This window comes from Oculina patagonica, chromosome 3 (assembly GCF_052425735.1).
Source record: "Oculina patagonica isolate OP01 chromosome 3, crgOcupat, whole genome shotgun sequence".
Classification (NCBI taxonomy): domain Eukaryota; kingdom Metazoa; phylum Cnidaria; class Anthozoa; order Scleractinia; family Oculinidae; genus Oculina; species Oculina patagonica.
In genome coordinates this window covers 25,600,139-25,617,292 of record NC_135760.1, presented here as the reverse complement: position 1 = coordinate 25,617,292, position 17,154 = coordinate 25,600,139, and the positions used below count along the sequence as shown (strand labels likewise).

Sequence of the window (17,154 nt, the reverse complement as noted above, 5' to 3'; positions counted from 1 at the left end):
AAAAACTACCACTCGATATCAAGTGGGGTTACAAAATGAATTCAATATTACAAATAGTCGGACATAGCCCCCACCGCCACCTCCCGAAGGAATGAAATCACTTCTCATCCACCTATCTAACAAAGGGTCCGTTTACATAAAAGGAGAGTGACCCGGTTAACCGAGTTACCAGCCTAGAAGAGGCAAAACATAGAACCAGATATAAAGTTTTAAGCCATTATAAGGAGTCATCCGTCCTCAAGGCAATTATCTCTTGATATGCAAGTTTTTATAAATTTACCAAACACAGTTTCTTACCGCTTGAATCAGTCTTCCAACGCCACACTAAAATAATATTTGTCGTCAGGTGCTTAGTTTACCATTGCCCGGCTTCCAGCGAAAACCCTCTTTGAATATTCTTTTGCTCAAAATATATACACGTTTTTCCGATTAATTAAAAGACTTAACTAATTTGAACATAATAGGACAGTTTGGGTTCAGATTCATAGATGTTATCGCCATTTTGTTTACGTTTCAGTTAAAACACGCACGAAAACTTGCCCCGGCAAGGCGGGATGATCCCGGTGCGACCGTTAACAAGCAGAAAAGATAGCCCGCTTAAAAGGATTTCCATGGCAAGTAGACAGGGTGCTTCGGTTAGGCTGGGGTACCCTGTTTCGTATCTAAACGCTTCAATGCGTTTTGAAAAGAATCGTATATAAAAGTTGGCGCGTCTATAAAGGGGCGGTTAGTCATGGCGGCCTTCCTCTATGTAAACAGGCCCTAACTGAAATATGACCTCTTTTTCTTCACAAGCCTGATACATCAGAGACAGCTTGAGTGCTCGCGCCGAAGACATTTGATCTGTAACTACAAAAGTGCTAAGCTTGCGCTTTGTTCCGCCATATTTGTTTACTGGGTCCCCAATGTATCCCATAAGCGCCCGCGCAGCCACTTGGGTTCCAGGCCCACCATGATCGTTTTCAAAGTGAGCTATACCGATAGTTTGTGTTCTGAGGCAGCAATACATACAAGAGCGTGTTAGCTTTGGAAGTGCAAAACGAACTGTAATGAAGTGAGTAGCGTTTGTTTATGGAGTGCATATCTTTGTACAGCAGAAGGCATAGTTTGGTTTCACCCTTCTTCACAAAAAGATACTTCGCCATGAGTATTCTTGCCAAATGTTGCACTATTACTGTTAGTTACAAGTTCGACCTATTTATTTTGTAGAACACTACAACCAAAATTTTCTTGACCGGTTTTCGGCCGAATTAGAGTGTCACTGAAAGTGCGCAATGGTGCTTTTTCATGATTTGGGCTAATTCGGAAGTTCCAAGTTAATCGTCTCAGTGCAACATTCATCGCACAGCCAAAATATGCTAAATTTAAGAACAGTAAACGTCAAGAGGGTCTCAAAAGGGTTTGCGCAGCAGAGCAAAACCAGAAATAAAATCTTGTCACGTTTCCATCAACTGTTGATATTCGGCTAATAGACCAAAATATAATCACTGAACATCACATAAGTGAGAAAAATTTCTTAAGCTGAGGGTAAAAACCTGCCCAAATTCGAAGAAATAGGTCAGAGTGGTCTTGAAACATGTAAAACAATAGACGTCGTGCTCGAAAGCCTGAATTAACATAGTTTTCTGCAGTTATTGAGGCCAATATCCGTAACGTAAATTTTCCGAATATATATAACTCAGATTTTTCGTGCATCAAGAGAGTTAGTGATCATTTTGCAGGGTATTTTGTTTGCTCTATCGGGAGCTAAGGTAAGCCATTCCTGGTGATGCAACTTTGCATCACTATAAAATTAACGTACCTTATTGTCGCAGGAGGGCTCCTGATTGCAGCGAATGATCTCGTTCACCGGAAACACGCAGTGAAGAAATATATTGTTTTTCATTTGAAAGTCATCAAAGTTACTGAATCCGTCGATCGAAATGGTCTTCTGTTTCCATATGATCACTGTTGATCGAGAATGATGATCCTTTGTTGGCCATATACTGCTGGTTCATCGTAGTTGCTGTTAGTGTAAGAAATGATTTTATCTTTTTTAGTGCCTAGAAATGGCAAATGGAATTCCAAATAGGAGCGGAATGATCCTGAATTCAATATCTGAGCTGTCGCAGTTATTTCGTATATTTTAACGAGTTTTCTACGGTTTAGCATTGCCATATCCATCGTTTTTCAATAGTCCTGTTTAGTTAGTGTATAGGCAATTCAGGCATGCGTCTTGCAAGTTCCTTACTGTGTCAAGTAAAACCTTTGGCTTTCATAATTTCCACACTCATTCTCAGCCTCATGCAATATTGTTTTCATTATTATACACTAATTATACAACATGGTAGTTTAAGAAACAGGAACCCAAAGTGAGTAAATGAGTACGTATAATACACGTCTATTCCCTGGTGAAACACAATAAAACTTGAACTTGGTGAGAGTCTTCGTACAATAAAGTAACGACAAGGCAACGTAAATGACACCCATGCACTGGTAGTTAGTAGGAAGAGACAAGTTCCGTCTTTTTTTTCTTTTTCAGCGCCATGGCATGCCATGAACTCTTTGGTGTCGTTAACGATGGAAGATTCGCTGGAAACTTCTACAAGAGAACTCCTCCCCAATGTGGCAGCCCCAACTGGCTTGGGACTGCCAAACCAATAGGGATAGGTGGCTGGAACGACTTCAACCATCTGTTCTTTCACCCAGACGGTACCTTATATGGAGTATGGGATGACAAGTTCTACAAAGGACCACCACCTGAAGGCTCTTCGGCTTTTGATTGGAAGACCAAGGCTTCCCTTATCGGAAACGTGGGATGGAAGGACTTCAAATTCCTTTTCTTTGATCCTGACGGAGTGCTGTATGGCGTTCACAACACCACCGATAAATTTTACAAACGGTGCCCGCCAGCAGGAACTCCGGGCAGTGACCCTGACTGGATTGGAAACGCAACTCTTCTGGGATCAGGCGGATGGTGTAACTACAAATTCCTTTTCTTCGATACTTCGGGAATCTTATACGGCGTAGAAAACGAATCTGGAAAGTTCCATAGGAGGATACCTCCCACAGATCCAACTGACAACTGGTTAGGATCATCCACGCTCATTGGCACTGGGGGCTGGAATGATTTTCAGTTGCTTTATCTTCATGCCGGCCACGGATAGGCCGGATGGTGAATTGTATGGTGTCTACAAAGACAAGTTCTACAAAGGACCACCCCCAACTCATGGTTCCGGAAGTAGTGACAACTGGTTGGGCTCTGCGGAGACTGAAACGATTGGCTCAGTTGGCTGGTCTAAGTTTAAGTTTCTGATGTCTCCTCTTAAGTGAGAACCAGGCGTCCCAGCAACAGTGCAGTCCACAGATGGGAACACAGATTGGATTAAATTGTAAAAATGACGATGATGATGATGATGATGATGACGACGATGATGATGATGTCAGTGCTGACGATAATAAAAAAATGATGGTAATAACGATAACGTGATGATGATGATGATGATGATGATGATGACGATGATGATCATAGTTCATGATATTGATATAAATATGACAAACGTTTAATCTGTGAATGACACAAGTTACTCTACTACTAAATTGTAGTAAGCATTGTGCATAGGTTTTTTTATTTTATTTCCTTTTTATCCTTTATTATCTATTTAATATTAGATGTGCAAGTGATTAGCTGTAGTGTGCTATGTAAGCGATTAGTATAAACTTGTAGCTTTATGTATTCTCAAATCAGCATTTTTAAACTTAGTTATTTTCCCTAGATTTTTTACATTTCTTTAATCTTAATAGAGGACCACTTTGTGACGTATGGCTTTTTAATAAATATTAATTATCATTGTTACTTCTCTGAATCCCTCCCCTAGTGCCACTACTCTCGCCCTTCCCAAGCCTGATACGCCTGATACAAGAGAGACAACATGCGTTTTCGCGGTGGTTTCGTCTCTACATGTACACTAACGAAGACATTTAATCTGGCACAAATGACTATGAGGCCGTCCCCCTTTTTTTCTCCGTTTACCGTCGAATGCTTTTCCTAAGTTTGGAACGGTCAGTCGGATAAAAAACAAAAAGCCTGAAAAAATGTCCAAAATTAAATCAGGGGCACTAAGTGATCCACTGGAATAATCATTGCCGTGGAAGCTGGAAACAATGAAACGAAACATGGCGGCAATGGAGGAAGAAAAGATCGATGTCGTGGTTAAAATAAGCCGAGAAAAGCGACAAAAGATGAATTAACGCGTCTTTGCAATCTGCCAACATCCAGAAGTTTTTGATGTTGTTGTTGTTGTTGTCGGATGACGGTATCCGGAGATAAAAACGGAGACGGTCGTACAGTGCTTTGACTCACTTGATGGGCGTTACTAAACACCAGAACGGAACGGAATGGACCAGAATGGAGCGAAATGAACCGGAATGAGCCGAAATAAACCGGAATGAGACCGGAATGGGCCGGAATGAGACCGAAATGATCCGGAATGAGACCAGAATGAACCGGAATGAGCCGAAATGGACCGGAATGGACTGGAATGAGTAGGAATGAACCGGAATGAGACCGGAATGGACCGGAATGGACCGGAATGAGCCAGAATGAGCCGAATGGACCGGAATGGACCGGAATGGACCGGAATGAGCCGGAATGAACGGGAATGAGACCGGAATGGACAGGAACAAGACTCCAGAAATAGGCCAGAATTTGCTGGAAAGAAAGAATGGACCGGAATAGAACTAAAATAGACTCGCATATGTCAGTGAATTTGTTTTCTAATATTTTTGTTGTGGGTCAGGTGGGATTATGCCAGGATGTTCCTGATTATTTCCCAGTCATTACTGCCTGAGTATCCGTTCGATGAGCAAGTAACCACTTCATTGAGGAAGTGTCCGCGGTGGGCTTGGGTATAATGAAACTGTGGTGCATAATGTTACAGAATTAGAAAGCGATTCTATAAAATCGCTTATTCTTTAGGTGAACTCGATAATCTAAATAATTGACCTAATTTTTTATATCAACAAGCTTTTTAAACTCTTGATCTTGAAAAACACGGCTGTTTGGCATCGGCAACTTTCTCCTTATGTACAGTGTTCCGAAACAAACAAAAAAAAATTAAGTCATTCAAATTAATTTAGTCTCCAAATTTCCCTCACTTGCGCTTTTGTTTTTCGCGGTGACGAGCTAAGCTTCTTTAGCTGAGCTTCGTTATCAAGTTTTTCACGCTCAAATTTTATGTCGTCTGTCACAGACGGCATCGGCAATTTTTTTGGAAGACAATATGCCCGTTCTATTTTGAAAAAAAAAAGCTTTAAAAAAGTAATAAATATACTCTTACTAGTAGAAATGTTCGGAACGTCAAAGGCTCAAAGTCAGCTTCTAGAAACTCGAAGCTACGATTTTTTTTGGCCTGAATACCGCAACTGTCATGTTAGAACGCGAAATATTTTGAAGTAGTTAGCTGGTTTGTATGCATCCCTGGTATTAACACGGCGTTAGAACAGGCAATTCTCGCTGTAGATTTTGGTGTCAAACAATGCAAAAGCGACTTAATTCCTCCCAACCCGCAACAAAGAATTTAGAAAAAAAGAAACTGAGTCTCATTTAGTTCCATTTCGGCCCATTCTGGACTCATTCCGTCTCATTCCGGTCCAGTCAGGTCTCATTCCGACTTATTCTGGTCCATTCCGGCTCATTCCGGTCCATTTCGGTTCATTCCGGCTCATTCCGGTCCATTTCGGTTCATTCTGGCTCATTCCAGTTCATTTCGGTTCATTCCGGCTCATTCCAGTTCATTCCGGCCCATTCCGGTTCATTCCGGTCCATTCCGGTTCATTCTGGTCTTATTCCGGTCCATTCCGGCTCATTCCAGTTCATTTCGCGTGACTTAAATTAATATTGTGCAGTTAATCTAATGCAACAAAAAACAAGCTAAGACAAGTCACTGTATGAACGCGATCAACCATGCGGTTGCCACAGACAAATAAATGCAAAATGTCTGATATACTAGCGGTCCCCAGCCTCCGCTTCCAAAAAGAAAAAAACACACATATGCATCGCTGAGAACACATTGACCCGAAATCTTTCTTACACCATCAGTGGTATTAAATCAGCGGTGTTATAATTTCAATTTTCCCTTACTTTTAATTCCCTGACCTTTAAGAATTGTTATTTTCCCGAACCATTTTTCCTGATTTTTTTGGCAACCCTGCAAACTGTATTCTGGATGCGAGTGTAAAATTCACTTTCGTTGCCGCGCTAATGAAACCCACCGTAACGTTCGACTTGCACGCTCTTCTGTCGATCGAAAAACGACATTGGTAGAGATCAAGAGAAACTAATCTCTTGGTTCTGTTGACGCTTACTTTTCATGTGCCAGATTGTCTACACAGTCTATAGGACTTATTTTGAGTGGAATTATATTCGAAGATATAGCTCAGAGTAGGGAACTACTGAAATCTCGAACCGACATCTTCTTTACCATCAGGTGCGAGATAAAGTAGGAAAGATGTCAAAAAATAGACATTGTCCTTGAAAGCGTGAATTATAAACCTAATTCGATGTATAGTCAAAAAATACCGCAGATTTTTTCGCGAGTCTTCGTGATTTCGCAATCGACAGTATCAGCTTCGATCGCGTGATCCAGGGCTCGTGACAAGAGGCAAATGGTGTGACTGCAACAACTTAGCAACTGTGCGATTTGAGCCGCTTTGTCTGTCTGACAAAATACTGTTGTCTGCAAACAAAACTATCACAGCTGCCTTTGTGTTAATAGACTGAATCATCTGGATTGAAATCAAGGTAGGTGACGGTGAATATAAGATTTAAAACTCCTTAATAATGACCTTCTAGAAACCCTCCTTCTTTCTATTTGCTGTATATTTCTTGCGTGCAGATAACATTCCATGAATGTGTTCTCTTGATCCCTTAATACCGCAGATCTGGAAGGAAGATGACTGAATTCGAGCGAGAAAGAGGGTATAGTCATTTAGAAGATACGGAAGCAAAACACCAACCAACCGAAACTGGCTCCCCTAACCTATCTTATCGCGGCGATCGCGAGCCGCTTCAAGTGAAAAAGACTTCGCTTCTCAAGCGAATTTTGAGATGGAGGAAATACCTAATACTGATTTTGACACCGATACTTCTGATGCCCATACCCATAGCTGTCGGAGGAACGGTAAGAAAACTTTGTTATGTAAGGCTTCTATAAGAACAGCTACCTTATAATTGTCTTTGTGTTATAGCACGGTGCGTTCAAATTTTTATTGTTAATTGATTTACGCGCGAAACGAGCATCTCAAATATCCACGCCAAGATATTCTATAGCTAGTTATTTGTAAAATCAACTTCTATAGTGTAGTGTTACCATTCAGTCACGGTCCCATTCTCGTCCCCATAGCCCTTTCGTTTCTCTTAGCCGGCTTGGCACGAGAAAACGGAGGGCTCTGGGGACATAGAATTTTTGAATTAATTCGAATTTTTTTGATTGGCTGTTTGGAACAAAGAATTCCTAAACGGAAGTAAAAAACGTAACGACTCTCTCATACATTATTTTGAAACGTCATGACTGCATACATGAAGACCGGAAGTCCTAGAATCTAGGACTGGAAATTCTGTGTCCCAGAGCCCTTCGTTTCCTCGTGCCAAGGCCCAGCCGGCTAAGAGAAACGGAAGGGCTATGAGGACGAGAATGTCACGGTCCCCGTGACCGTGCTAACCTTTGTCATATTTGCATACGCCAAAACCGACTGAAGATCTGGGTACGAGATAAACTCGTGAATTTGCTGTTGCCTTGTGAATAGGGAAAACGAATTAATTGCTTCCATCGTTTGCAACACAAACGTATTGTGGTGATGTCCCGTTTATTAATAATTATAGAACTTAAATTTGGTCGCATGGCAACCTAACTGACCAAAAACCGCGGGCTCATTTGATCTAGCAATGAGTCTGAAATTGGCCTAGCTGCACATTCACAGCGAAATTACAAACTTATTGCTAACCCGAGGTGGCCTCCCCCATAAGCCTTGTGGTTTCTTGGAGGTCTCCTCGCCCTATTTTTTAAAGTTATTTTAATTTGTATGTTTAATTCTGAAGTGGCAAATAAATGATGATGATGATGATGATGATCTATGGATCGAGCTTGAACCCATTACCATACTTATTATTGTTTTTCGAATTGAATCTTAAACGCCTCGTTTTTCGATGTTTATAAATAATACTTACATTTCACCAGGAAGCCCGTTGTGCGTACTGTATTCTGATTATGGCGGTGTACTGGGTGACTGAGGTTGTGGAGTTGGCCGTCACAGCTCTTCTTCCATTGGTTCTCTTTCCGTTGCTTGGGGTCCTGGGATCTAAACAAGTCGCGTATCCTTACTTCAAGGACACTAACGTGCTCTTTCTTGGCGGGTTGATCGTGGCTGTAGCTGTAGAGACGTGGAACTTACACAAACGAATCGCTCTTCGAGTTCTCTTGTTAGTTGGGGCTCAACCACGACGGTAAGTCGAGGGGAGGGGGCTGGGGAAGTGAAGATCGACGTAAATCTCGATTCCAGATCGCCAAATACATATTTTTCTTGGCTTTTTTATTTGTGTAAAATGTCCGTACTGTACTATAGCCCAGAGAAGTAGTCCTTTGTTTTCTTCATATTTTCCCCATCTTAATTAGTTTAATTGTGAAGGAAAACAGCCTACGAAAAACGTTTGTGTTCCTGATGGGAAAGGGGTTGACAGTCGGCTTAAATATTCGAGCTTGTTTTGGAGGTAATCAGCATCTAAAGCTAAAGTTAGGGGTGTTTTTTTTTTAAGATTTTACTGTTGCTAAGGAGAGTGGTAGTATTGACAATCAAAGTAAAAGTGCTCGAAAGTGAGTGCAAGCTTGAAAGAAAATTAAAGAGCAAGGTCCTTGTTGTTGCCTACACGGCCGACAAATATTCCGAACTAAAGTACATAGCGCTTAATACCAAAATTGCAGTCAGGAGTTGACATTAATTCTCTTTATAATTAGCTTCTTTGAAAGCTTTTTTCCGATCATTTTCCACAGTTTGTTACTTGGCGTCATGCTGACCACATCTTTTCTGTCCATGTGGATAAGCAACACAGCTACAACCGCCATGATGGTGCCAATTGTTGAGGCAGTGTTGGGCGAAATAAAGAACGACAATATTTCGAATCAACTTGAGAAAAACAACGAGGGCAACAGTCAAGCAGATGAGGTGGGAAGCTTAGTTTGATTTTATCGCAAATTTCAGTGATATTTCGAATAAGCAGACCAGTCTATCAGACAATCAGTTTATCTGGCAAGGTCCTCGAGTTCTTAACGTGCCACTCTGTCAGTCAGCCAGACGAGTCCGGTCATTCAGGCATGCAGGCAGGCAGTCAGTCAGTCAGTCAGTCAGTCAGTCAGTCAGTCATTAAGTCAAGTCAAGCCAGTCAGTTAGTCAGTCGGTCAGTCAGGCAGGCAGACAGGCGGGCAGGTAGGCGGGCAGTCAATCAGTCAGTCAATCAGTCAGTCAATCAGTAATTCTGTCAGTCAGTCAGTCAGTCAATCAGTCAATCAGTCAATCAGTCAATCAGTCAATCAGTCATTCAGTCAGTCAGTCAGTCAGTCAGTCAGTCAGTCAGGCAGGCAGGCAGGTAGGCAGTCAGGCAGGCAGGCAAGCAGGCAGTCAGTCTGGCAAGCAATCAGGCAGGCAGGCAGGCAGTCAGGCTGTTAATCAGTCAATCAGTCAAACAGTCAGGCAGGCAGGCAGGCAGGCAGGCAGGCAGGCAGGCAGTCAGTCTGGCAAGCAATCAGGCAGGCAGGCAGGCAGTCAGGCTGTCAATCAGTCAATCAGTCAAACAGTCAGGCAGGCAGGCAGGCAGGCAGGCAGGCAGGCAGGCAGGCAGGCAGGCAGGCAGGCAGGCAGGCAGTCAGGCAGGCAGTCAGTCTGGCAAGCAATCAGGCAGGCAGTCAGGCTGTCAATCAGTCAATCAGTCAAACAGTCAGGCAGGCAGGCAAGCAGGCAAGCAGGTAGGTAGGCAGGCAGGCAGACAAGTCAAGTCAAGTCCAGTCAGTCATTCAATCAATCAGGCAGACAGGCAGGTAGGCAGGCAGGCAAATAGACAGGCAGGCAGTCAGTCAGTCAGTCAGTCAGTCAGTCAGTCAGTCGCTGGTCATAAGCTCAGTTGCTCGGTCAGTCACTATGTCAGTTCAACAACGGACTTCTCTGACTTGAGATGATTGATCACAGGTTACAGTGTGAAGAGAACAGAAATGTGTGTTTTACCGGGTCAGGTGTATCCTGCGATCAAATTCCGTGTTTTACTCACTGTATTACCTCAGTGAATAGTGCTTTACCCGAATTATAACTGCAGCTTGATGAAGTCGTCCCCCAACATGGATCATATGAACTTCACGACATCGACGGCATCGACAAAAAAGAAGAGAAGAAAGAGGAAGAGAGGTAGAAAATACATTTTTGTTATTATTGTAAACGATCGAGTTTATCCGTTGACCGTGCCAATCCGAGTCCGAAACAAATGTCCGAGTCTAAAAACTAGTTAAGAGCTAACCAGAATGTTAGTTAGTTAAGAGCAACTCCTGTACTTAGCCGCTCGCCTCCTGCCCACCATCCGACTATTTGCCACGTCCAAAATCAAGAGGAGCTGGGATATACCACTAGCCAATCAGCAATAACTTGAACATTTAACTCGGACTCGCCTTCGACTCAGGCTCGGATTTGCCTCGGATGTGACTAGGAAAGCGGATTAACCGTCTCCTATGCTCTTATCTACATTCCGTGTATTACAACGCAACCCAACTGATCTAAAAATATTGTCATAAACTTTCTTTTCCTGGTAATTTTTCAGAACGACTGCTGTAACCTTACTGCAAGAGGAAGAAGACATTGACGTACGTATTTTTGTACACCTCAGTTTAAAAAAGTCGTCTGTTTTTCAGCTTGGTTAGTTGCCAGCCTAATCACACTATTAGAGAAGGACCCATGTTTTTAAGGTCTACCTTATTATTACTAATTTTCGTGCGTTCAAAATTTCGCGAAAATTCGAGAGCCAAATTTTGCGAGTAATACTTTTCGCGATTGCAAGAAAAATTAGAGGAAAAGTGCATTCAATTTCGCGATTTTGTCAGTGTTCAGTTTATAGATCAAGGCCGGGTTGTTCGAAAGACGATTAACGCTAACCCAGGATTAAAAGATGATCAAGATTTTAATTTCTCTTGTTTAAAGGGGTTTTCCATAGCTTATGTTTTAATAAGTTTGAGTTGGTCCACGTCAAAACTGGGGGCAGAAAATATTAACAGAAAACCTCAACGAAATGTTATAAAATTGAAATCAAATTTCACACTAATCCTGGATTAGCTTAATCGTGCTTTGAACAACCCGGCCCAGTCGTCAAAGACTAAGGACCCAATGGACATACACAAAGGTCTGGCTTAATGTAACTACAAGGAGCCTGCAAACGGAGACTTTAGTGACTGTACTAAAAAAGAGGATTTAAACCAATTTACAATCTCGAAACAGTAATCAGAGGAAGGGTGCTAGTCAAAAACAAGACGGAATGATATTTTTAAAGGTAGATAGTTGCAGTTCCAAACATTTTAAATTTGTATTGTTTTGATATATAATTTGGTATTAATTTTTGCGTTTTTGAATTGCGCGCATTGTTTTTTTTTTTTCAATTACGATTATTTTGAAATTGCGAAAATTAGTACACGCGTAAGTGAGTAAAAATAAGGTAATTATGTCTGTTGGCAAATTCGTGTGCTGGCCAAGAACCAAAAAATTCCGTTTTACTTGGAGATCTTTGTATAGGGCGTTCCCCTTACATGAACATTACCAACTGCTACTGTTTATTAGCTAATTAACCTTGTACTGGTCTGCACTGTACCCAATCAAATCCCGAAAATCTGAAATCCTCTTCAGTTATTATTTTGTACGTAATTTTGATGATTTAATCTGTAGGAAGAAGAGACTCGGTATTACAACAGACTCTGCAAGGCTATGATGTTAGCTGTTGCATACGCTGCGAACATTGGCGGCACGGCTACCCTGACAGGAACTGGTCCAAATCTTGTATTTGGTGGACAAGTTAACAGGCAAGTACCTTGAATGACTAAACAAAGAAAAGCTCCCTATAAAGCGGAATACACCAAGTTTGCCGTTACTTAAAACTCAGTGATGTAATAACAGTCAAAACGGAATATCTGTGACAGCAGAAGAACACTTTTTCAGCGTTTGGGAAAGCAGTGGATACAAATCTCTGCCATTTTTGGTTGTGAATTTTTCGCGCGCCATTTTGGATGTTGTGACGCTTTACGGTTGCCATTTTGATGTGCAACGAGAGAGCTATTCCGGTTTCGAGAATAAGGGCAATTGTAATTTCAGACACAGCTGAGCGCATGGTCTTAGTTACTTATCATGCTAACATACAGTAATTTTTATTTCCTATTTGATTTCAGCCTCTTTCCCAAGAGCCCAGGATTTAGCTTTGCCACCTGGTTTGGTTATGCTTTCCCTCAAATGCTGGTGCTTCTGTTTATTGCATGGATCTGGATTCAGTTATTGTTCCTCAAATTTAAGTATGTCTCATTGTTCGTACACTATTTATTCCAAAGGCGATATAAACTGAGATCCGCCTAGTTTTGCAGAATGTTTTTTGTCGGTTACAGATCGGATGCACTTTACGGACCTCTATCAAGAAATTTTTCAGTTCAATTATCAGATGTTTCTCGGTTTTCAGAAACCGGCGCCGAAGAAAGACACCTGTTTATACTCAGTCTACTCATATAGCGATATCAACTACTTTGACCAAAGTTTATGCTGTTTAAATCTCGATACATTTGTCATTTTTTTATGAACAGAGCCACAAAGCCAACTTATCTAACTTATTTAGTATTTTACTTGACGGTAGGTAAGGTGAAGTTTGCGTTCGAGCTTAGTGGTCCATCACTTTCAGTAGCACAAGGCGACTAGGAGTATTTCTACTCCCTCCCCCCTGGATGGGATGTTTGTCAATCGCAGCGCGACTCCCCAGCATAAAATCTTTCGGTACATGTACCTATTTATACAACTGGATGGAGAGAGGCACTGTGAGAGTAAAGTGTCTTACCCAAGAACACACAATAACAACAACAACCCCGGGCCCAGGGCTCGAACCCGGACTGCTCGATCCGAAGTCCACTAACCATTGGCCCACAGCGCCTCTCAAAAACCTTTAGTATTTTACATGAAACGCTTAGTTTATCATCCACCTGTAGCTGGAGCCGCCAACAAAAGGATTTTCAATTCAAACGGGGGCAAATTTTTGGCAAGATTCTACATTACACTCAGCCTAGTAGTCCGGCGGCTTAGCTCCTGAATTGTGCGATTTTTGATACAAGCACCAAACTTTGCAGGATTACAAGCATTCGCATACTAATCAATTCTTGATATAGTGCCAACGTCAATTTCCTATTTTCAGCTAGTAAACAGCAATGAAATTTTCAGCCGAGAGGCCCCCTGCCCCTTCCCCACAAAGTATTTCTTCTTGTACTTTTATAAACCTTTTATTGTTGATTTTTATTCATAAATACAGATATGAATGCTTTTAATTAGGCTTACAATTGTTATTTTTTACCATCTGTTTGATACCAATAATTTAATAGGAAATTATTGCATGGGAAAAGATTTTTCGTTCCCCGCCCTCTGCTCCCTCGCGTCTTTCGTTTTGCGCTAGCGTCCAGGTCTCTCGCGATCGGTGAACCGTTCGCTAACAGAAGAAAAATAGGAAAATATAGGGCTGTGAACAGTCTAAATTACAGCATTTCATTCTAAATTTTGTACGTGCGACTTGGTATCACTACCTGGCATAATAGTATTTGTCTATAAACCAGGACAAACAAATATTTCACGAAATTTCATTGATTTTAACCCTATCCAGACCGGGAGGGGCGGAAAGTGCCCGCGCTGACTTTGAACGCTTATAACTCTTTCAAGATTCAGCTAAACGCTACCAAACTTTGCGAGTTTATCTAAAATTTATCTGGAAATAATTTGGTAGGGTAAGTTGTTGTGTCAGGAACTTGACGTCACCATGGCAACGGCATTTTGACAGGCATGTTTTCCCAATTTTGTAATTTTCGTGTTTCTATTAATGAAAAATAATTTTAATGCAATTATTTTCATCCTTTTACGGTTTTTAAGCACAGTTTTATTGATTTTGACTACTTTGCAGTAATTTTGGTCGGTTCTATGACGTTTTGGAAAAAATTCGAAATCCAAGATGGCGGATCCAAGATGGCGGCTGTTTTGACATTATGATGCAATTGTCACGTCATGTGACGTCATCTTCCCACGTGACGTATACCAAAAGATAGGTGTTTGGACATACTATATATTCCCTAAGTTTCATTGTGATTGCTTAAATATTCTGGAAGTTACGATGGTCTGAAAAGATCCAAAAAAGCCCGGTCTGAATAGGGTTAATAAATTAAGGTTTCCATGGAAACCGGTGTTTTTCGGGCTTGGCACTATATCTGAAAAAAATTATGTTGGTGACCACTTTCATTGTGCCAAGTTTCATGCTTGTATCAAAAAGTGCACAATTCAACTAAAATTTCGAGCTAAGCCGCCGGACTATAGTCACTAGGCGTTCTGCTCCTATTCGGTGACGTCACGAAATTTCGCGCCAAATCGATAAGCGGGAAGGGAACGCCTTGGTACTAGGCTGCATTACCCTAACGTTTCAAGTGGGATTAGTAACTCTCCTAGTCGCTTCATGCAACGGAAACCTGGATAACTAACTCAAAGCTTTTTTCTATTAAGTTTTCGCAAGTGTTTCAACAAGTCACAAAGATCACGTGAGAAGGACAACCAATCAACACAGGCCATCAGACAGGTTTTGGTGGATCAGTACAGAGCACTTGGACCCATGACGTAAGATTTTATAATATTTAACAAAATCAACGTTAATAAGTTTTGCCTATCAGAGATTTTAACACCAAAAGCTGTAAAGAAACTTTGAAGTGAATTAGCTGAGGCAACGTAAGAAGAGCTTAAGTTTCAAAAGTTAGCTCCGATGAAAGACTAACAGTCGAAACTTCGCCTGCCATTTAGATCCTCGCGCACGTTACGCTTGAAAAAACGGTTGAGAACAAACTGCGCGGGAAATAACTTCTCAGAATCATTCATAATTTGATTTGAACTTTTTAAAACGTTCTCACGAAGTCACACAATTTGGGCCGAGTAATCAGAAATTGAGGTCATCGTCTTATTTTGCACTCGCAGTTCTTCACGCAAAGCCTGGAACCGACTTATTTCAGGCTAATGACGTGCTAAACAGAGATCAGCACATTCTCATCCCCAGAGCCGCATGTCTGTCATAACCAGCAGAGCCTGGGCACGAGGAGCAAGTGGCTCTGGGGAAACATGATTTGATTGGCCGGATTTGAACAAAAGGAGTTTCAAATCTAGCGTATCAAATCAACCATACTAAAATCTCTTACAACAAAGGAATTTTAAAACAGTTGATTTGATTTGCTAACTTTAAATTTCACTTGTTGAACATCTAGCCAATCAAATCATGTGTCTCCAGTGCCACTTGTTCCTCGTGCCCCAGGCTCTGCTGACTAAGAGGAACAAGCGGCTCTGGGAACGAGAATGAGATCAGCCTAGTTTCTCGGATTGGTCAGAGACGCTTCACGGACCACTATTAAAGGCCCGTTTACAGAGGCGATTTTTATTGCGCAACTCAATGCAACTTTTGTCGCGCCGAAGTTGCATCAAGTTTCGAACAGGTTTGAAACTCCTGCGACTCGCGGCGATTTTATTGCCACTAGTTTTCACGCGTGCAAACTCGCGGCGATTTCATGGCAATTTTATCGCCGCGATATCGCAGCGAAGTTGCAGCAAGTCGCCGCGATAGCGACTTGCTGCAACTTCGGCGCGACAAAAATTGCATTGAGTTGCACGACAAAAATCGCCTGTGTAAACGGGCCTTTTAGAAATTTTTCAGTTCAATTATCAAATGTCTTTATTTCTGTTCAGAAACCGGCGCCGAAAAGAGACACCTGTTTATACTCAGGCTACTTATATTTTTTTTTCTCGCAATCCAGGTTTGCCGAGAAAGCAGTCCTTGGTCATTTCATCTTGTTGGCTTTGCTATGGTTGTTTCGCGATCCCAAATTTATTGAAGGATGGTCCATAATATTCGAGAAAGGGTAAGTTTTGCACAGGAACACTAGAACTGGCAATGATTTGCAGTGGGTCATTTTAGACATTTTATGTTATTAAATTTTGTCAAATGTTCGCTATGAAACTAAATGTTATTATTTAAAGTTACAAGCGGACAAGATTAACTTTGAAAACTGTTCCGCCGGACCATACGGTATTTCAAAAACCCATATCGCAATCCGTTTCAATCTTCGACACTTTTGGCCATCCGTACCTTTTTTTCACATTTGGTGTGTTACTCAGATATCCCTTCACTGTTTTAAGAGGTTATTTTATATATTTAAACGAACTGCCCTACCCAGGTTTGTTTCTTGTTGGTCAGTGCAAACGACATGATAGCTTACGTGTGCGGATCAGAAGCGCTTTTTTCCGCACTACAGTAAAAACCCACGTATAAAGACCTGACATTTAAGAACCTGTTAGGCTAAAATTTTCATTTTAAAACCCCCTTTTCATAAAAAACCTATTTAGCCTAAAATTTTCAATAGGTTCTCTTTTACAAAAATGAAGACACGGATGAAAATACCAAAAACTAATTTTAGTCTAGACATGCATGCTAGTATACTTTGGAAAGATAAATGTACTGTATGGTTTTATACAGAGTGAAAGATGAACTTAAAAAATTTCGAGTTAGTCTGATTCAAAAAGACATCTCTTGGGACTACGTTATAAGCGCGGGATGCAGCACTTTTGTCTATCAAAGAATCGCTCAGCAATACTCTGTCTTTATTGATCTCAACGTTTGTTGTAAGAAGCAAGAGAATGGTGAGTATGCCCTGATGTCTAACATACGAAGGTAGGCTCCCAATTTGAGATACAGTAAAAACCCACGTATAATAATCTAGGTTTTTCAAACTTAGGTTAAAGAATGGTATAAGGTGGGATTTAAGGCTACTTAGGTTCTTAAATAGGTTCTTAATTTGATGGGGGCACTATCTATCAGTAGAGATAACTACTTCA

At 41.3% G+C, this 17,154-nt stretch overlaps 1 protein-coding gene and 1 pseudogene across 2 annotated transcripts in view; both read left to right on the top strand.

The window, feature by feature from the left end:
• Nucleotides 1-955: 955 nt before the first annotated feature.
• Nucleotides 956-5,438, top strand: LOC144647294 (uncharacterized; annotated as a pseudogene). Its single transcript, XR_013569557.1, has 2 exons — nucleotides 956-1,054; nucleotides 2,522-5,438. The product of XR_013569557.1 is annotated as an uncharacterized LOC144647294 (transcript).
• Nucleotides 5,439-6,646: 1,208 nt separating this feature from the next.
• The window catches only part of LOC144647254 (Na(+)/citrate cotransporter-like), a 15,064-nt gene continuing 4,556 nt past the window's right edge, over nucleotides 6,647-17,154 (top strand). Inside the window, exons 1-10 of the mRNA XM_078507030.1 lie at nucleotides 6,647-6,781; nucleotides 6,920-7,160; nucleotides 8,217-8,482; nucleotides 9,027-9,198; nucleotides 10,340-10,428; nucleotides 10,835-10,877; nucleotides 11,947-12,080; nucleotides 12,444-12,563; nucleotides 14,788-14,898; nucleotides 16,077-16,181. Coding sequence (XP_078363156.1) covers nucleotides 6,933-7,160; nucleotides 8,217-8,482; nucleotides 9,027-9,198; nucleotides 10,340-10,428; nucleotides 10,835-10,877; nucleotides 11,947-12,080; nucleotides 12,444-12,563; nucleotides 14,788-14,898; nucleotides 16,077-16,181 — 1,268 coding nt within the window. The 5' untranslated portion in view covers nucleotides 6,647-6,781; nucleotides 6,920-6,932. The remainder of the gene's footprint in view (nucleotides 6,782-6,919; nucleotides 7,161-8,216; nucleotides 8,483-9,026; nucleotides 9,199-10,339; nucleotides 10,429-10,834; nucleotides 10,878-11,946; nucleotides 12,081-12,443; nucleotides 12,564-14,787; nucleotides 14,899-16,076; nucleotides 16,182-17,154) is intronic.